The sequence below is a fragment of the Lagenorhynchus albirostris genome, chromosome 3 (assembly GCF_949774975.1).
Source record: "Lagenorhynchus albirostris chromosome 3, mLagAlb1.1, whole genome shotgun sequence".
In the NCBI taxonomy this organism is placed as follows: Eukaryota; Metazoa; Chordata; class Mammalia; order Artiodactyla; family Delphinidae; genus Lagenorhynchus; species Lagenorhynchus albirostris.
In genome coordinates this window covers 56,951,494-56,973,868 of record NC_083097.1, presented here as the reverse complement: position 1 = coordinate 56,973,868, position 22,375 = coordinate 56,951,494, and the positions used below count along the sequence as shown (strand labels likewise).

General features: G+C 35.3%; 1 protein-coding gene across 1 annotated transcript in view; it reads right to left on the bottom strand.

Annotated features, from left to right (window-relative positions):
* The window catches only part of FCHO2 (FCH and mu domain containing endocytic adaptor 2), a gene marked incomplete at its 5' end in the record, with an annotated part of 117,340 nt that overhangs the window by 91,199 nt on the left and 3,766 nt on the right, over positions 1-22,375 (bottom strand). The window contains 1 exon segment of the mRNA XM_060146315.1: positions 10,327-10,418. Coding sequence (XP_060002298.1) covers positions 10,327-10,418 — 92 coding nt within the window.

Genomic DNA, 22,375 nt, shown 5'->3' with positions numbered 1-22,375 from the left:
CAACACTGCAAAAATAAATAAAATAAATTAATAAACTCCTACCCCCAACATCTTCTTTAAAAAAAAAAAATGGGCCAGGGCTTCCCTGGTGGCACAGTGGTTGAGAATTCGCCTGCCGATGCAGGGGACAAGGGTTCGCACCCCGGTCCGGGAAGATCCCACATGCCGCAGAGCGGCTGGGCCCGTGAGCCATGGCCACGGAGCCTGCGCATCCGGAGCCTGTGCTCCACAACGGGAGAGGCCACAACACTGAGAGGCCCGCGTACCGCAAAAAAACAAACAAACAAAAAATAGGCCCAAAACTTTGACACCTCACCAAAGACGATATACCAATGACAGATAAGCATATGAAAAGATGCTCCACATCATATGTCATCAGGGAAATGTAAATTAAAACAAGATACCACTACATACCTATTAGAATGGCCAAAGTGTGGAACACTGACAACACCAAATACCAGCAAGGATGTGGACCAACAGAAATTCTCATTCATTGCTGGTGAGAATGCAAAGTGATATTTTGGAAGCCACTTTGGAAGACTGTTTCGCAGTTTCTTACAAAACTAAACTTATTCGTAAACTACAATCTAGGAATTGTGTTCTTTCCTATATACTCAGAGGAGTTGAAAACTTATGTTCACACAAAAACACGCACAAGTATGTTTATAGCAGCTTTATTCATAACTGCCAAAACTCAAAAGCAACCAAGATGTCCTTCAGTAGATGAATGGATAGATGATGGATAAATAATTCATATCCAGACAACAGAATATTATTCAGCATATTACTAAGTGAAAGAAACCAACCTGAAAATGCTATTACATACTGTATGATTCCAACTAAGGCTGACCTTTGAACAACATGGGTTTGAACTGTGCGGGTCCACTTATACACACATTTTTTTTCAACAAATACATACTACAGTACTAAATGGTCCACAGTTGGTTGAATCCACGGATACAGAACAGCAGATATGAAGTGCCCACTGTAAAGTTATATACAGATATTCGACTGCATAGAGGGTTGGCACCCCTAACCCCTGTGCTATTTAAGGATCAACTACATATGTCATTCTGGAAAAGGCGAAACTATGGAGACATAAAAACAGAGCACAGACGATTCTAGGGCTGTGAAAATACTCTGCAAAATATTATAATGATGGATATATGTCATCATACATTTGACCAACCCAGGGAATGTATAACACCAAGAGTGAACCCCAAGGTAAACGATGGATTTTGGGTGATTAGGATGTATCAATGCAGGTTCATCCTTGGTTAAAAAAAAAAAAAGGTACCATTCTGGTGAGTAATGTTGATAATGGGGGAGGCTATGCGTGTCTGGAGGCGGGGGACATATGGAAAATCTCTGTACCTTCCTCTCAATTTTGTTGTAAACCTAAAACTGCTCCAAAAAAATGACTTTAAAAGAAACCTACCAACTAGAATTCCATACCCAGCAAAAATATAAATGAAAGTAAACCCCTAATAAAATAACAGATCTAGGTGATGAGCGTCAATGGCTACTAACATCACAAAAGAGATATAACCAGATACTATACGCCTCTGATGAAAGTACACACCATCGCTGATGAAGTATTCTTGTCAAAATATTGAACTGCATTTGATCTAGTTACTACATTCAAATAAAAATTTATAAGAAATATAGGAGTAAAGGAAAATGTTAAATAAAACTATGAATATGCAATTAGCATGTTCCAGGATTTGGGACCCTCTATAGAACAAATAATTTGGTTTCTTAAACAAAAAAATAAAGTAAGGAAGGAGTGAGGAGAACTACAGATTAAGAGACTCAAAAATCACATCCATCAAACATAGTGTATAACTCTTGCTGGGATCTTGATTAGAGGAAATCAATTATGTGTATCGTGTGTATATGGCAATTGAGAAAAAGTGAGCACTGACTGGATATCTGGTGATATTAGGAATTAATACTACATTTTTAGATAAGGTAACATACTGCAGCTATGTTTTTTAAACAGCCCTTATCTTTCACAGACACAAATGAAATGCTAATGGATGAAATGCAATGTTTCTGAATCGGAGATCCACTTTATAACTATTCAAGAGTAGTGGTATGGGACTTCCCTGGTGGCGCAGTGGTTAAGAATCCGCCTGTCAATGCAGGGGACACGGGTTCGAGCCCTGGTCCGGGAAAATCCCACATGCCACGGAGAAACTAAGCCCATGTGCCACAACTACCGAGCCTGTGCTCCAGAGCCTGCAAGCCACAACTACTGAGCCTATGCACCGCCAACTGCTGAAGTCTGCGCACCTAGAGCCCATGCTCCACAACAAGAGAAGCCACTGCAATGAGAAGCCCGCGCGCCGCAACGAAGAGTAGCCCCCGCTTGCCATAACTAGAGAAAGCCCGTGCGCGGCAATGAAGACTCAACGCAGCCAAAAATAAATAAAATAAATAAATTTTTTAAAAAATGATTAAAAGAAAAAGAGTAGTGGTATGGAATGGATGGAACAAGCCTGGCCATGATTTGACAATGTTGAAGCTCAGTGATTGCAACATGGAAGTTCATTATATTAAGTTCCTAACTTCTGAGTAAGTTTTATATATGTTTGAAAGTGTCCATAATAAAAAGTTTTTAAAATAAAGATAAATTAAAGATATGATCAGACTAACAAAAATTGAGAATTCATCACCAGAAAATCCACATTAAGGAATATTAAAAGAAGTTTTTTAAAGAGAAGAAAAATGATCCAGGACAAAATATCAGAGAAAAAGTAAATAATTTTAATAAATCTAAAAAATAACTATATAAGGACTTGCCTGGTGGCACAGTGGTTAAGAACCCGCCTGCCAGTGCAGGGGACATGGGTTTGATCCCTGCTTCGGGAAGATTCAACATACTGCGGAGCAACTAAGCCCTTGCGCCACAACTACTGAACCTGTGCTCTAGAGCCCACAAGCCACAACTACTGAGCCTGCGTGCCACTGAAGCCTGTGTACCTAGAGCACGTGCTCTGCAACAAGAGAAGCCACTGCAATGAGAAGCCTGCACACCGCAACAAAGAGTAGACCCCGCTCACCACAACTAGAGAGAGCCCACGCAGAGCAATGAACATCCAATGCAGCCAAAAAAAATTAATTTTAAAAAAAGATCAACTAGGTTAGATACTAAAAATATTTTTTGATTACCATTAATTTTGTTAGATGGGTAATATTATCGTCTTCTAAGTCATTAGCTGTTAGAAATACATACATAGGGACTTCCCTAGTGGCGCAGTGGTTAAGAATCCACCTGCCAATGCAGGGGACACGGGTTTGATCCCTGGTCTGGGAGGATTCCACATGGCGTGGAGCAACGAAGCCCGTGCGCCACAACTACTGAGCCTGTGGTCTAGAGCCGAGCCACGACTACTGAACCCACGTGCTGCAACTACTGAAGCCCATGCACCTAGAGCCCGTGCTCCGCAACAAGAGAAGCCCACGCACTGCAATGAAGAGTAGCCCCCACTTGCCGCAACTAGAGAAAGCCCACGTGCAGCAACGAAGACCCAACACAGCCAAAAAAGAAAAAGAAAAAAAAAAACTCTGGCCTACAGACCTGTCCATAGGATCAAGCTGCACATTTAAAAAAAAAAAAAAAACACATACATAAGTATCTATGGATGCAATAATTTGATGTCAGGGAACTGTTTCAAACAAGACTGTCAAAATACTAAAAACTGTTGAAACTATATTATAGTTCATTACTTAGTGGTTTGTAATACTTTCTCTGTTTTTTTGGCTAAGTTTGAAATTTTTCAAATAAAAAGCTAAAGAAACACACAACAAAAATGGCATATATGTGTAATTTCCACAATAAAAAGTGTTTTAAAAATAGAAAACTTTTTTTTTTTAAAAAAATAGAAAACTTTTCATTTCCAGAGTAAAAAGTTAAACACACACACACACAAATGGCATATAAAGCATGTAAGTCAGGAGGTGGTAGTGTTCTCAGGTTCCTGCATTTTCAGGAAGATGATAAAAGTACCAATTATTATTAGAAATTAATACATCAAGGAAATATGTTATAATCTCTAGGATAACTACTAAAAGAATGAGGTTGTTACTTCTAAGGTGATAGAAGAAAAAAAATTAATAGAATAAAAGAAAACTTTTTAAGGCCAAAAGGCAAGAAAGAGGAGGACAAAATATAAAACAAGTAGGATAAATAGAAAAAAAATACTAAAGGGGTTAGCAAACTGCAGCACCGTCAGCAAATCTAGCCAATTGTTTGTCTTCATAAATAAAGATTAGAATACATCCATGCTCATTTATTTACGTGTTGGTTACAGCTGCTTTTGTACTAAAAGAACAGAGCTGAATAGTTGAAACAGAGACCAGACCACACACAAAGGCTTTACACAAAAAGTTTGACAACCTCTGACACAACGAATTTGAACCCAAATATATCTGCAAATATACTGTATGTAAAGGACTAAATGCTCCAGTTAAACAATATAGATTTTGAAAATGGCTTTAAAAACAAGAGAGAAACATATCTACACCACAAAAACACAGCTAAGGAAAAAAATGCAAACACTAACCAAAAGCAAACAGATGACACTTTAATAACAACAAAGAAGACTTCAAGGCAAAAACACTGCTAGAGACATAAAAGGACACTGCATAATGAATGAAAGAAAAAAGTTCAAATCACCTGAAGATGTCATAGTTCTAAATTTCTATCCATCTACTAACATGGCCCCAAATATATAAAGCAAAAATTGGCAGTACTACATGGATGAACATTCACAATCAATATGAAAGATTTTCAAAACAGCTCTTTCAGGAACTGATAAAATGAGGATTAAAAAACAAAAACCAGTGAGGATATATTAGAATTAAACAACAGAATTCACAAACTTACCATAATAAATACATATAGAACTCAATACCCAACAGATACAAAATATTTTCAGGTACATAGAGATATTTAGTAAACTGACTCTACCCTGGTCCATAAACCAAGTGTCAACAAATTTCCAAACATTGAAATCATACAGGTATGTTCTCTAATCACAATGTAATTAAGCTTGAAATCAACAGGAAGAATATACCTTTACAAATCAACACATATTTGGAAATTAAGAAATGCACTTCTAAATAACCCACAGAGGCAAGAAAGAAAACACAATGAAACTTTAAAAATTTCAACAAAGTATAATGAAAATCCTATTTCTCAAAACTAGTGGAGTAGAACAAAAGCTATGCTTGAGAGAAATTTATAGAGTTAAATGAGTATGTCAGAAAAGAAAAAAAGTTGAAAATCATTAAGTTAAGCATCCATCCCCCCAAATTTAAAGAACAGAAAACTGAACACAAAGTTGAAGGAAATAAAGAAGTTAATGAAACAGAATATAAATATATAAAAAGAGACAAAGTCCATAATTGGTTCTTTGTACACACTATTAAAAACAACAGGGCTTCCCTGGTGGCGCAGTGGTTGAGAGTCCGCCTGCTGATGCAGGGGACACGGGTTCATGCCCCGGTCCGGGAAGATCCCACATACCGCAGAGCGGCTGGACCCGTGAGCCATGGCCACTGAGCCTGCGCGTCCTGAGCCTGTGCTCCGCAACGGGAGAGGCCACAACAGTGAGAGGCCCACGTACCAAAACAAACAAACAAACAAACATCAAATGAGACTGATCATGAAAAAAGGGAGAAGGCACAAATAACCATTATCAGGAATAAAGTGGGATGTCAGTACAGATCCTGTAGACATTTTTAAAACTTCATTGAAGAATATTAAGAATAACTTTTTGGCAATAAATTTGAAAATTTACATGAGATAGGAAAACTCCTTAAAATATAACTTATCAAACTCACAGAAGAGCTGCAATATCTGAATAGTCCTGTAACTATTTTAAAAATTAAATATGTGATTTAAAACCTTCCTACAAAGACAGTTTCAAGCCCAGATGGATTTACCAGCAAATTCTATAAAACACATAAGGAAGAAACTATAATCTCCCACAAATTTTTCCAGAGAATACAAAAATAGGGTATACTCCCCAACCCCTTTTAATGAAGCCAACAAACCTTGATTAGTAAAACGTAAGAAGGATATTTAGAGAAAGGAAATTTTCAGGCCAATCTCACTGATAAATACAGATGCAAACATAAGAAATAAAATAGTAGCAAACTGTTCTACTAATGTATAAAAACAATAATACATCTCCACAAAGTTTGGTTTATACCAGGAAAGGGAAGTTAGTTTAACATTCAAAATTCAACGTAATTCAGACTAACAAAAGAAAACAAAAGAAAGAAAACATCCATTCATGATTTTTTTAGAAAGGAAAACAAAAGCCTTACCAAAATAGTATGTAGAATTTCCATAATCTGATAAATAGCAGGGAAAAAAACTAGAATAAATATTTAAAAGTGAAATGTGAGACTGGGAACAAGATAAGGATGCCTATCATCACCATTTCTATTCAGCATTACACTGGAGGTATTTGCCAGGGCAATAAGAAAAAGAAATAAAAGGTATAAAAGGGTATTAAAAAGGGAGAGATTAAACTGTCATTTTCACAAGATGATTACCCACACAGAAAATCCAAAAGAATGTACAGATAAATAAAATTAACAGAATAAACAAGAATCACCAGGCTGCTAGACGACATATAAAACTCAAACTCATTTACATAAATTTGCAACACATAACTTACAAACTGCTTTTATCTAGAATATATAAAGAATTCCTTCAACTTATTTTTTTAAAGGAAGAAAAAAACCAGAAAAATAGGCAAAAGATGAAGAGATACTTCATAAAAGAAAAGATGCAAATGGCCATCTTTTCATAAAAGAAAAGATGCAAAAACGAAAGATGCAAAGAAAAGACGCAAATGGCCATAAAAGAAAAGATGCAATATGAAAGGATGTTCAATCTCATTATTCATCAGGGAAACACAAATTAAAACCACAATGAGAGAGTACTACTTAACAGAATGGCTCAAATTAAAGGACAGACAAAACCAAGTGTTGATGAGGACATGCAGCAACTGGAACCCTCCAACAAGGCTGCTGCTGGTGTAAACTGGTACAACCACCTTGGAAAATTCTTTGGCATTAACTACTAGAGTTGAACATACACATGCTCTAAGACCTGGCAATTCTACTCCAGGGTAAATCACTAATCTAAATATGTGTATACTGAGACACGTGTGCAAGAATATTCAAAGCAGTATTACTTGTAACAGTAAAAAAACTGGTAACATCCCAAATGTCTGTCAACAATAGTAGATAAATACATTTAGTAAATTTACATAATTTAATATTAAACAGCATTGTAAATAAATTATACTAAATTCAACATGAATCTCACAAAAGTGCTGAGTAACAGGAGTCAGAAAAAATATCTACTCTATGATTAAATTGATACACTCATTACAAAGTTCAAAAAACAGATACAACTAACTTCCTTCAGATAAATTACAATATATCCATAAATGGAATATTACTCAATAACAAAAAAGAATGAATTACTGATACATGCAACAACATGGACCAATCTCAAAATAATTATACTGAGTGAAAGCACTGGACAACCAAGTATATCCTATATGACTCTATTTACATAAAATTCTAGAAAATGCAAACTAACCAAAGTGTCGAAAGCAGATGAGTAGTTGCTTATGGATGGGGGGGGGAACAGAAAGAAGGTATTACAAAGGAGAGATGAATATGTTCACTATCTTGATTGTGGTGATGGTCATGAGTGCATGCATATGTCAAAATGTATGAAAATGTACACTTTAAATATGTGCAGCATATTGTGTCAATTATACCTCAATAAAGCTGTAGGGAGGGAAGAAAGAAAGGAGCAAAGGAGAAAGGGAGGAGAAATGAAGGGAGCATGGAAGTGGGGAGGAGAGGATGAGGATATGAGAGAAAGAAAGTCTGAATGACTAAGTTAAGTTATTTAACATTTCTGGGTCCCAATTTTCTTATCTATAAAATAGGACTTAGAGTTTTGACAGTTAAATGAGATAATGTATGCAAAGTCCTTAGTGCATAGCATATGCTTATGTCTATCTTTTCTTCCTTTCTTTATCATTCACTCCTTCAAGAAATATGAGTATCCGATTGTGCCAGGCTCTGTGCTAGGCACTGGATACAACAGAATTTTGTATACTGTTCCTCTATAAGGAACAGAAACAATAACAAATAACAAAAATGAGTATTACAACATTTTATAAATACTACAAAGAGATATATGATGTTGAGAGAGATTACAATAAGTGATTTTGACCTAGTCAGAGAGATAAGGAAAGGCATCCGTGGAGAAGTAAGCACACTGCTGACCTCGTAAGGTCAGCATGTACAAACAAGGACTAAGCATGTACAAAATCTGGACTGAAAAAAAGCCTGCCAATAAAATAGCCAATGTCTCTGGAGAGGAAAAAGGAGTCTGAATAAAGAGGAGTCTAGTGTGAGCTAAAGCTTGAAAGGCAATTTGGGATCAGACCACACAGTTCTGTCTTAAGAGCAATAGGAAGCTTCTGAAATGGTTTAAACAAGGAGTAACAAACTGATCTGTAGTTTGAAGAAAACAAAAAACACTCCAATTACAGTACAGAGAATAAGTTGCAGGAAAACAAGAATGAATGTAGATAGGCCAGTTAGGTGCTACTGCTGCAGTCCAGGCAACAATAATGATAGCTTGGATCAGGACAGTGATGTTAGAAATTCATTCTATCAAAAAATCTTTACTGAGGGCCTTCTAAGGGCTGAGCTCTATCCTAAGTGCAGGAGAATGAACAATAAGCAAAAAAGACAAAAAAAGAAAATCCCTGACCTTGTGGGGTTTACAGTCTAGTGGGGAGAAACAGACAGACAAATAAATAAGTAAAATATCACTTGTATCTGGTGGTTGTTAAGTGATATGAAGAAAAATAAAGTAGGGAAGGGGGAGTGAAAGGAGGTGTCTCACTGCCCACAGAATCATTAAGGGGTCAGATTCTGAGCAAAGAAGGGATGACCCGGGAGTCCTGGACTTCTTAACTGACATAAATAGGGCTAAAAAGCATAATTACCACTGCTCTGTTGGTCTCAAGGTAGATAATTATAGTAGTGATGTAAGTATTGGGGGAGAAGGAGGCTAGGGGATGTGCCGGGAGATGCAGAGTACTAGAGTCTCTCCTTTTACTTTTACTATTGGCTAGTGATGAAAAGTGAGCCAGTGAGGGACAACTTTATCCATAGCACTTAGGGCTTTATGGTCCCCCTTTTAACTCCAGTAGAAAGATGGAAGTCAAAAAGGATTTGTCTAAACATGGAATAGTTTGTTCCCCAATTCCTACCAGCTGACAAACTCCATGAAGCAGAAGCTGCCTCTTTAACCCCAAAATCCAGACAAGTGCCTGGCACACAGCAGACATGGGATATATATTGAAAAAATAAATGAATGAAGTACTGTATCTAAAGGCAAAGTATCCCTATGTTAGCAACGTAAAGATTTTAAATGTGTTCACATAAAAATTACCAAGTGGGTCCAGCCACAAAATAGCCTTAATCAAATCAAATTATACTGATTTTATCATATATTAACGCATATATGTGGAATCTAGAAAAAACTGTACAGATGAACTGCTTTGCAAGGCAGAAACAGAGACACAGATGTAGAGAACAAACATATGGACACCAAGGAGGGAAAGCAGGGTGGTGGTGGTGCAATGAATTGGGAGATTAGGACTGACATATATACACTAATATATATAAAATAATAACTAATAAGAGCTTGCTGTATAAAAAAAATAGAATTCAAAAAAAAATTATACCGATTTTAATAGGTGGTAATTGACTATTGTATTCTAAGAGTAATAAAAAATTATGTTTCTAAATTTACACAATTTAAAAACATGTACTTAGGACTCTTTAAATATAAAAGCTATAATAATACATAATTAAACTACAAGTTCAGAAAACAGTCTTTTCAAATTATTTGAAAAGTTTGTTTAGCGACATATTTGTTTAGAGAAATGGTAATATCTTATCCTACAAAATTCCTCAGTTTTTCTACTGTATCACCTTGCTAGCATATTCAATGAAAAATATATAGATAATATTTTCAAGCAGTGATTTGCAAATCAGGAGTTTATCAACGCCACTGACAGCCACTATTTAGTCCTCAGTGTGTAGATGACAGAGAACCACTACTTTAAAGTATAACTATAGTATACTTTTTAAAAGTGTAACTGATTACTTTTATCTAAATCCAACTAAAATTTTCTCAATTATTTATATTCTGAAATTTATCTTGATAATGAATTGTTAAATGACTTATTAAAAAATACATACCTTTCTCTTACAAAATCTGCTAGTTCTTTTGTCGATATCTGTCCATATTTCATATTATGGTAAAGGACATCAAAGCCACTATTTTTTTCCCCCTAAAATTTAAAAAGATTTTTAGTTTAACAAAGAGATCAAAATGACTTAAGAATAACTAACATGCAATTCTAATGCTCAAATGAGCTGTTTTTCCTTAATTTAACCATTGTTGCTCTAACTGTATAACTTTAAACTGTATCAAAGGAATACTGTATGCTTTGATACAGTTTACAATATATTATATACACATATACACACAATACACACATAATACATTCTATAATTACTCATAAAGATATATTAATGAAATTCATCTGAATTTTTAATAAATAAATGCAGCATAATTTAGAAAAGATAAACATGGACCTTTTAAAATACATTACCAAATCCCATGTCAATTCCTTTAACCTGCATTGAGAGATTCCTGATTATTTAACTCAGAGTCTGTACTTTAAAATAACTGAATCTTGACTTCTGAGTCAAGACAGAATTTACTAATCACATAAGCACTAAATACCACAAAACACTTTATAATCACTAATCTAAGTCTTTCAATAAACTTAAACAACTTGAGATGTGAGAAAGGAGATAAAATTTTAATAAAAGAGCAGTAACAGTCTATTGGCTAGTCCTCAACTAATGGGAAATTAACACAACTAGACTACTACACAACCCTAGAAAATCCTAATGCCATTTAATCCAATATAAAGCTAAATTAGCAAGTCATAACACAGAAAACATCAGAAATATCAATTTTATACGTGAAATGAAAGACTATTTATAAACTAAGCTCAACAACTCTTTTTACAGTTAGCAGTTTTTATTTTTCTTCAGTGACGATAATGAAGAATTGAATATATTTGTTGGAAATAGAAAGCAATGCCGTAAGCAAGTGTTATGCAAACTGAAACTTAATTTTCCACAGTCCACCAAAAACAGGAAACATATTATAGGAACTTCCCGCTAAGCTGAAGTGATCCCTAATAAACCTGTCAGCTAATATAGCAAGTAATTAGACTGTTATACATACAATGAATTAAAACATCATATTTGTAATAATACAAATAATATCCCTAGCATTTGAACATCCATTTCCATTTATCAAGAATATAAAATAGGGCTTCCCCGGTGGCGCAGTGGTTGAGAATCCGCCTGCCAATGCAGGGGACATGGGTTCGATCCCGGGTCCAGGAAGATCCCACATGCCGCAGAGCAACTAAGCTCGTGTGCCACAACTACTGAGCCTGTGCTCTAGAGCCCGTGAGCCACAACTACTGAGCCCGCATGCTGCAACTACTGAAGCCCGCGCGCCTAGAGCCCGTGCTCCACAATGAGAGAAGCCACTGCAATGAGAAGCCCGTGCACCGCAACGAAGAGTAGACCCTGCTCGCCGCAACTAGAGAAAGTCCGCGCGCAGCAACAAAGACCCAACACAGCCAAAAATAAATAAATTTAAAAAAAAAAGAATATAAAATAAAACTACAGTCTCCTATAAATCTAAACACATCCATTTGGCTTCTACAATTTTTCATGTTTAAAATAAAGAAAAAATCTGTGATCTAACTTTAGTTATTTACTTTCTCTGGGTTTTTCATGCAAATTTATTCCAGTCAAAATAATATTTTCTGAAATAACGATTAACACTAGTCTATAGCAAGCAAAAATAACATCATCATGCAGATTAGTAAATTTATAGACAAAATAATCAAGGGCCTGAATCCTCCAAGGGATCCATTCCATTACTTGAATATAATAAAGAAACTACAAATAATTAAACTATCCACCAACTCCCATAACATAGTCATGAACCCTGAAAAAAACAAATCTGAAATCTAAAACTATAAAATCCAAAGCCTGGAGCTCTCAGTCCCCAAAGTTCTCCCCTGACAACTACCAGTCTTCATTTGCACATAATTCTAACAAGTCAGGTTACCTGGGTTCCCAATGTGTATTATGCATATTCATCATGCATATTCAAATTAGAAATGAGCTGGTACTGAAGGGCTATTCACACAAGCACACAGATAGAAGAAATAATATTTACCATCTCTCTTTTTAAAAGAAAACAAGAAAACTTGGAGATCTTCTAGTAACTGGGGCAATCAGGTCCTGAGCATTTTGTTTCACTGTTACAGTACTGTAAACATTAATCAATCAAGGAAAGGTTAAAAAAAAGGGGGGGGGGAATTCCCTGGCGGTCCAGTGGTTAGGACTCCACGTTTCCACTGCAAGGGGCCCAGGCTGGATCCCTGGTTGGAGAACTAAGATCCCGCAAGCCGCGCAACCACAGCCAAAAAACAATGGTTAAATTACATTCAGAAATCTAGGTTCTTATTAAGAAGTTCTCAAAAAGTAAGCTCTTTATTTGGGAAGTTCAGATATGCAAATAGCATATTACTTGAAATTACCAAGAGAGGAAATGAGATTTATTAATTTCTTTACCATTCAATATAACAATATTATTACAGTAACAGTAATATAATATACCTTAGGAAACAGTACTAGCTATTCCATCCCTCAGGTCTTCACTTGGAAAGAGAAGGAAAAATACCAATGAGGATGTGAAGCTGAAAAGGTCTGCTTCAAGAGGCACTAACGACTACACATAAACACGCTGCATGATTACAAATCCATGTGTCATTTCTTCCTATTTGGGTATTCATCCATTTACTGAGTTCTAAAAAATGTAATACGCCTGATTCTAGGCACTGTTTTCTTAATTTCATAAATCTATTAACACAAACATTTATTGATCATTAACTTTTTCTCTGGCACAAACTAAACAAAAATTGTAATACTTCAAATAGCTCTCTCTCTCCACATACACACACACACACACACAAATATACATGTATCTTTAAAAAGAAAAAACTTCAAAGTCAAATACCAAGAACCCAGGCCTATTGTCACCTTGTCAAAAACTTACTTTACAGCTTTTCATAAGAGATGACAGTGTATTAAATACACACATATACATACATACATACATATGTCAAAATACATACATATGTCAAAAAATACAGTAGGAGACAAGTGGCTTCAGTGTCTTCACCTGAAAAAAAAAATGGAAATTCTGGGGAAATGGGGAAGACCACTCTTGAAACTGGCAATCGTAACTCATATTTCTGTCACCATCTGCGATTACCCAGGTTTTTTTAACTAAAAGTACCCCCATGTAGGTTCTATTAATTTTTTAATAGCCATCAATGTTTTTAGTCTAATTCAAAGACAAGTAAAATAACAGTAAATATTTCTGAATTACATATCCATTTTATCACCCTTGACCTTGAAGTGGATATGTTCCTATCATTTTCTCTTTTTTTAATTTAATTTTTATTTTATATTGGGGTATAGTTGATTTACACTGTTGTGTTAGTTTCAGGTGTACAGAAAAGTGGTTCAGTTATACATATAACTATACCCATTCTTTTTCAGATTCTTTTCCTGTATAGATTATTTCGGAATATTGAGTAGAGTTCTCTGGGCTATACAGTAGGTCCTTGTTGATTATCTATTTTATATATAGTAGTGTGTGTATGTTAATCCCAAACTCCTAATTTATCCCCCCCCCACACACACACCTTTCCCCTTTGGTAACCACAAGTTTATCATTTTCGACACAAAAAATTTTTTTTCTTAACATATTCTGTTAACTCAAGCAAGCAGAACTTGCTTTTTCTTGGCTAACTAAAATACACAAATGTACAAGTAAGTTGATGACAGAGTTTTATTATCAAAAAGAATTATAGCTAAAGATGTTTTCTGGTCTTCAATATTTTACTAAAACTGTAAATGTGCACACCCTTTAATCCAGCAATTCCACTTTTAGAAATCTATACCACAAAAACACACATACAGAGATAAATGTGGAAAAATATGCACTGCAGTACTGTTTATAATTGTGAAAAAACAGAACTCAGAAACATCCATTAACATTACTGGTTAAACAAATGATAGTATATCCTACAATGAAATACATATAGTGTTTTTTAACTGCAGTAAAAAAAAATTGCAGTACATTTTTAAGTATTAATTTCTTAAATCTGCCCAGATATACATAATATCAGTGAGAAAAAGAGCAAGTTGTAATTATTCATAAAAGCCAAAAATAATCTAATGTTGGGAGCAACCTAAATGTCCCAAACTGATGAATGGAGAAACAAAATGAGGTAGAGCCACACAATGGAATACAAATCAGCAATAAACAGGAAAAAACACTGACACATATGACTTTATGGATTAACCTCATAAAAACTTTACTAACTGAAAGAAGCCAGACACAAGAGACCGTATATTGTATGATTCCATTTATACGAAATGTTCAGAACAGGCAAATCTATAGAGAAAGAAAGTGGATTAGTGGCCACCTAGAGCTGAGGGTAGAAAAGAGCATTAACTGTCTGTCAATGGACATGAGGGATCTAATTATTGGGAGGATGATCATGTTCCAAAATTAATGATTGCTGCACCACTCGGTAAAGTTACTAAAAATCAACGAATTGTACACTTAAATTGGGTAGATTTTATGATATGTAAAATGTGCTTCAATAAATTTTGTTTTAAAGCATGGTATGAAACAGTATACGTAAAATTTCATTTCCATTGAAAAAATAACAGGTTGCATATATGCATACAAACAGAATCTGAAGGCATATACAGCAAACTATTAACAGCAAATTATCTCTGGAAAATGGAATAATTTCATTTCAGAGCATAGGTTAACTTTCTAATAAAAAAAATAATAAACAGGTCAAGTCTTTAATACAGGAGTAACAGAGCTAAAAGCTATACTGACAAGCAGTTGTAAAATGCTATTTTCTCCCAAGTACACTACAACTGTTGATATAAAATCTTGATTATCAACGGCCAATATTTTTTCTTCTACTGATCAAATTTTTATTCTTTTTTTTTTTGGCAGTACGCGGGCCTCGCACTGTTGTGGCCTCTCCTGTTGAGGAGCACAGGCTCCCGACACGCAGGCTCAGCAGCCATGGCTCACGGGTCTAGCCACTCCGCGGCATGTGGGATCTTCCCGGACCAGGGCACGAACCCATGTCCCCTGCATCGGCAGGCGGACTCTCAAACCACTGTGCCACCAGGGAAGCCGTATTCTTTTTAATAACAATTTTATTGAGATATAATTCACACACCATACAATTTGGCCATTTAAAGTGTACAAGGCAAAACATGTTAGCATATTTACAGACTTGTGCCACCATCACTGCAATCAATTTTAGAACACCAAAAAGAAATCCAAACCTGAATAGCTAGATTTTTAAGAGTAGGTATTTACTCATCAGTGATGAGCTTATTTTCAGCTAGCTTATTCATTAATCAACATGTAAGAAATTACGTATGTCCACAAAAAAATCAGTACACTAATGTTTATAGCAGCATTATTCATAATAAAGGTGAAAACAACCCAAATGTCCATCAACTAACAAATGGATAAGCAATGTGATATACCCATGCACTGGAATTTACTCAGCCATAAAAGAAATGAAACATTCAGGTTCGAGCCTGGTCCAAGAAGATCTCACATGCCGCAGAGCAACTAAGCCCGTGTGCCACAACTACTGAGCCTGCGCTCTAGAGCCCGCGTGCCACAACTACTGAAGCCCGCGCGCCTAGAGCCCGTGCTCCGCAACGAGAAACCACCGCAATGAGAAGCCAGCGCACCACAACGAAGAGTAGCCCCTGCTCACCGCAACTAGAGAAAGCCCGCGCGCAGCAATGAAGACCCAACGCAGCCAAAAATAAAATAAATTTATAAAAAAGAAAACAAAAAATGAAATATTGATACATGCTATAATATTGATGAACCTTGAAAACATTATGCTAAGAGAAAGAAGCCAGTCACAAAAGACCATATACTATATGATTCCCCTCATATTCAAGTCCAGAATAGAGAAATCTATAGAAACAGAAAATAGATTAGTGTATTGCTTGAGGTGGGGTGAAGGTGAGACATGGGGTGATAAAAGGTACGGGATTTCTTTTTGAGGTAATGAAAATTTTTGAGGTAATTTAAGACTGACTGTGATGATGGTTTCCACGTATCTGTGAACATTACCAAAACCACTAAACTATACACTTTAAAGGATGAACTGTATGGTTCACAAAATATATTTCAATAAAGTTGTCAAAAAAGTTAAATAAATAATATTTTATCCTTTTTAATCAATAAATTCTAGCAGGGAAATTTTCAGTATTAACTGACAAAAACAGCTACTAACACCACTGCTGACCCAAGGAGGACAATTACAATGAAGGTTTACACCAAGACAGGATCTTTTCTCTGCCAATCTCAATGCACTTTGCAAAGAGGTAGCATTTCCATACAAAGCTTCCCGAATGTGACTTGAGCTAAATAAAATCTTGTTATAATCCAATATAAACAGGTGTAAAAATCTTTTTAATAATTCCTAATATGAAGTGGAAAAAAAAAGTTTTATCATCCTTTAAAGATGGAAATCCAGAATCATACAGGTCCTTTAAGAGAACACAAATTTAGTACCTTTGTGTCCCCTAAATACTCTAATTGAAGTAAGATGACTACAATTAACAGTTTGATGTATATCAGTCCAGATTCCTTTTTGCATACATATAGAAATATTTTACTGCTTAATATGAAAATGAGATCATGTTATGCATATTGTTTTGCATCTAAATTATCAATTAAAGTGAAATTTAGCTGAAAAGATAACTAAGTTATAAGTAAGGTCACCAAGTCACTAATAATGTACAGATTTTTTTCTGGTCTAATATAGAGTCGACAAGTGAGATATCCTTGAAATTTCAAGTTAAAAAGTTTAAGTCATCAAATCTATTTTGGTAACTCAGAACATCTTTTTCTGGTTGATCTTATAACTTTATACTTTAAAAAAATGTTAATAGACATAAAATACAATCAAAATATTTCCACTTGAAGAAAAAAATGCACTCCTCTATTAACAATGCTATGAAATTCCTATTTTAAAGAAAATGGAACTGTTAACATATCTGGGTTTTAGAGAGCCACGGAAAGTAATAGTGTAAAAGCACAAAACTATAAATCCCATAGATTTTAATTAAGGCTTTGAAACTTCTCCTTCAAAGACCTTTTAAGAGCAACAGTAAAACCAACACTAAAATTAAAAACATGGATATTCTTCACTTTTGATAAGTCCGAGAACTAGAAAAACAGGCAAAAGATTAAGTGTGTACCCTGTATAATCAGGCTATTCATTAAAACGTTGATTTTACCTCATTTCCTTTTTAATCAAAAAAAATTTTTTTTGGAAGGAGAAAAGAAGGGTCAGGAGGTACTATCATGTGAATAGTAGTAACATGCCTAAGCTTCCTCTCAACTCTAAACTGCCTCAAAAATAAATAAATAAATATCATCATTTCCTACCTCTCTACATTTTCCTTTTACTCTAGCTCTTACTGACATTTATTAGGTAACCTTGGACAAGTCACTGTAAAATATACCATTAATGTGTGTTTGATGTAATCTCACTTTATCCTGCCTTCTCTGAAAAAACATGATGAAACATTTAACTAATTCTGGAGATATTTTTTTGCTTTGAAGAATGGGCCCCTCTAGTGAAGAATCTTCTAGACATTTTTGATAGGAATTCAACAAATATGCAATGACAGCCCTCCAGGTCTATTTCTGCCTTGAAAACTGCTAGGAAGAAAAGAATAAAATACATGCACACAGTTTTTCTACGGGCAAACAGGACATTCAACCACAAGTTATAATCTCTTCTAATCAATGTTCTATTTATGTTTTAAAATTTTCACACAAGATCACCAAAACTATTCTTCAGAACTCTTGGCAAGATATTGCTAAAGCAGAAAACAGTGATTAAAACCTAGAATGAACATTGCTCAGCAGTCGGAACAAAGGTGACTCAAACACATCTGTCGACTGAGTGAAGGAAACAAATCTTATTACTTTAAAAAAATCATTTTCTCACCCCTCAAATACTCCTCCCTAATCTTTTAAATTACAACTCAGCTCTTCCAATTAGTTAAACCCTTCAAGCCATCTAAAAAGATACCATATAGACACAACAAAAATAGCAGAAGCAAATAGTTTTGAGCTAATTTTTTATCCTTTTATCTTGCAAATTTTCTGTAATATTCTGTAAATAAATGTAGTTTTCATTACTTTCAAAATGAAAAATAAAATAAAACAACAATTTCAGCTTTCTCAAAAACTTTTCAATCTATGCTTGGAAAGACACACAAGGCTACCTTCTTAATCTGACATTCTGTTCACCTTAACACTTAAATCTCCAGTCCTCATAATTCATAAATGGAAAAAAACAAAAACTGCAAGTAACCTAAATGTCCAAAAGGGGAATGCTATAAAAAAATTACATCTTATCCATTCCATGAAACCTATACTGAAAATATTTTCAGAGAATACTTAATCACATGAGAAAAATGTTTTGATGTTAATATCATTTGAAATTACCAAGATACAGAACTATATAGTAGAATCTGTTTTGAATTTTACATTTCCAAAGAAAATCTTAGAGGACAGAGTAAAAGGCTTTAGGTAATTTTTATTTTCTTATGTGTTTTAACGAGCACATAATAAGTTATAAATAAAAAAGGAAAACATCTTCACTGGCTGTTATTTCAACCAACTAAAAACTAACACTTCTTATTTAAGGCCCCAGCACCACCAATTTGCTTTACTTACATCATACCTTCCTATCTTATCCCTAAAGTCAAACAAACATGCTTGTCATATCTTCCATAATTCTACTCCTGCAATTCCACTAAGGAGCATGTGCATGATGGAAATGAGGGAATTGTGTACCTCAACTTCATCACACAGTTCACTAATCACTTCCCAATTTAATCCTCTCTGCCTCTGGCCATTCCAGCAACATTCTCTAGCCTCTTTACCAATAGACAGACAGCTGACCCTTGAGCAACATAGGTTTGAACTGCGCAGGTCCACTTACACGTGGATTTTTTCCAACAGTAAATACTACAGTACTACTTGAATCCGCAGATGTGGAATCGCAGTTATGGGGGAACCACGGATAGGAAGGGCCAACTATAATAACTATAAGTTATACTCTGATCTTCAACTGCACAGGGGTCAGCACCCCTAACCCTCACATTGTTCAAGGGTCAACTGTAATTACAGGTCTCCATTACTGTTTTGCTTTTGTTTTCCCTCACATCTGACCAATTTTTGCTTACCTCTCTGGACCAGATTCCTACTAAAATTCTTCCAATTCAAATATCTTTTCATTTTTCCACACTAGATAAATTGAAAGCCAAGCCTTTATTCCTTTTTCTGTATGTCTCCATGCCATTATATTTGTATACAGACTTCTTAGGGTGCTTCTGTTAATTGTTTGAGAATTATAAAATCAAGATGTGGATAATCTCAGGAGATATCCCGTGACTCAAAAAACTCCTTCCAAAATATGTGTGTGTATGTGTGTATAAAATATGTATTTCCGGAGGCCTCCCTGGTGGCGCAGTGGTTGAGAGTCCGCCTGCCGGTGCAGGGGACACGGGTTCATGCCCTGGTCCGGGAAGATCCCACATGCTAGGCCCGTGAGCCATGGCCGCTGAGCCTGCGCGTCCGGAGCCTGTGCTCCGCAACGGGAGAGACCACAACAGTGAGAGGCCCGCGTACCGCAAAAAAATATATACATATATATGTATTTCCAAAGGGCTTATGGTAATCAAAAGTGCAGGATGACACAAAGTATACTCTTCTCCCATGCGTTTGCCAAAATAATTTAAGTAGCTCTGAAAGGATTAGAACCTTTAGGATTTCGTCTGTAGGGCTGGAAAAGAACCCAGACAGCAAATTTTTATCACTCCATATCAGTCCTCTAAAATCCTTCCCCTAAATTAAACTTATGCACACTAAATCAGCATCAATTTCTCAATTTCAAGTGATTAAGGCAAAAACAAACAAAAGCACCCTTCCACCGCCCCCCCCAAAAAAAACCTACAGCCTGACAATAACATTTAGTTCCATCTAAAATACTATAATTTTCGGCTTCCCTGGTGGCGCAGTGGTTAAGAATCCACCTGTCAATGCAGAGGACACAGGTTCAAGCCCTGGTCTGGGAAGATCCCATATGCCGCGGAGCAACTAAGCCTGTGTGCCACAACTACTGAGCCTGCGCTCTAGAGCCTGCGAGCCACAACTACTGAGCCCACGAGCCACAACTACTGAAGCCCGCGTGCCTGGAGCCCATGCTCCGCAACAAGAGAAGCCACCGCGATGAGAAGCCTGCACACCGCAACGAAGAGTAGCCCCCGCTCACCACAACTAGAGAAAGCCTGAGTACAGCAACAAAGACCCAATGCAGTCAAAAATAAAATTTTAAAATAAAGAAGTAAATTAAATACTATAGTTTTATAATATCTACCTGTCAAGTCTATTTGAACCAAGTTAGATGAATCTGTAGTTTGAATTTTCATAGCTTGTTGCAGTTGAAAATAGTTTGGGCATGGCTAACTGGCTTACAGTTATACAATAACACATTTTAACATGTATGTTATTTGCTTGTATATACAGAGGTTATTTCTGGAAAGCTACATAAGAAATTGGTAACAGTGATTACCTTTTGAGAGATCTTGATGGGTGGATAAAAGGGAGATTTTATACTACATTCCCTTTTGTACCTTTTAAATACTAAACCACGTAAATTTTGCAAATTTGTTAATTACTGTATATATGTAAATATACAAACCTACACACTTTAAAAATTTTAGTATATCATCTGATGGGATCAGATCCTAAGCAGGTACCCCAAACTACAATATTTGGAAATTTCAAGTAATAAAAAGTCTATATTCTGGGTTTCTATGGTTGCCTCAACTAATTTTTTAAAGATGTATATTTTAAAATTTTCATATGGATAAATAACCCCAAAGGATATGTGGGGGGGGGGGCTGTTAGTCTCTCATGTAGGATACTAAATTTCGACTAAATAACCAAGCAAAAATATAATAACGTTTTGCATTCCAAAGTCCTATTAATAGCAACTCCAGATTTTTAAAAACATTTTAATCCTCCCAGTTTATCCATGTAATGACAGATCAAATTTTGGATATACGGTATTATGCCTCTTATATAAGGGACTTGGGCATCATGTAGATTTTGGTATTGGTCCTGGAACCAATCTCCCAAGGATACCAAGAGAGAACTGTATAACCTAGTGCTCTGAATTTATTTAAAAGTAAAGCATGACAATACCAGTGAAATCAATAGATAAATGGTATGAGACTTCTGTACTGGTTAATCAGAAAAAAAAATTTTTTTAAAAAGAAATAAGCAAAAACTTCAGAACAAAAATACTGAAGATAATTATTCATTCATTCTTGATGTGCTGAATGGAGATCTTTGGAAAAAGTCACCTAACTAAAAATGTCACTTCATTACAATGTGATGTATGCTAAAGAATACCTGGTGTCTTTGGGGGAATACTTTATATCTTATATAGACTGGGATTACTATGTAAAATGAGGTTTATAAGGTATTTAAATCAGGTATGCTGTGCTCACTTGTTTTCTCCCCTTAAGTAATTATCGCTATGAAATCCATTCCTTAAAAAAACTTTTTAACTCTTGAATTAAATAATTTGGACTTATATAAAAATATATAAAGCCATTTTAATCACTATACTGTAAGGCTGACATATATAATCAAGAGTATTATAAACTAGTACTTGACTCTGAGAAAGAAGCAGCAGATGGAGAAACTTCTTCAGTGCAATATTTGTCAATACCTTTTTGAAGTTAAATAATCGTTTGAAGGACTAACTGTTCTTATATATTAAAGGTAACTGTGGATTTCTGTTATCAACATTATTTTTGCTGTCCAATTTTAATAGAAAGAAAAACATTTTAAACTTGATTATCTTTGTGACACTATACTTTGTGGCAAAAACTGACTTATCAGCAACAAAACACCTGCTGTGTAGGAAGTTCGGGATATTTTTTTTTCTTCAAAGTATAGTATTAGGTAAAGGAATTTGTA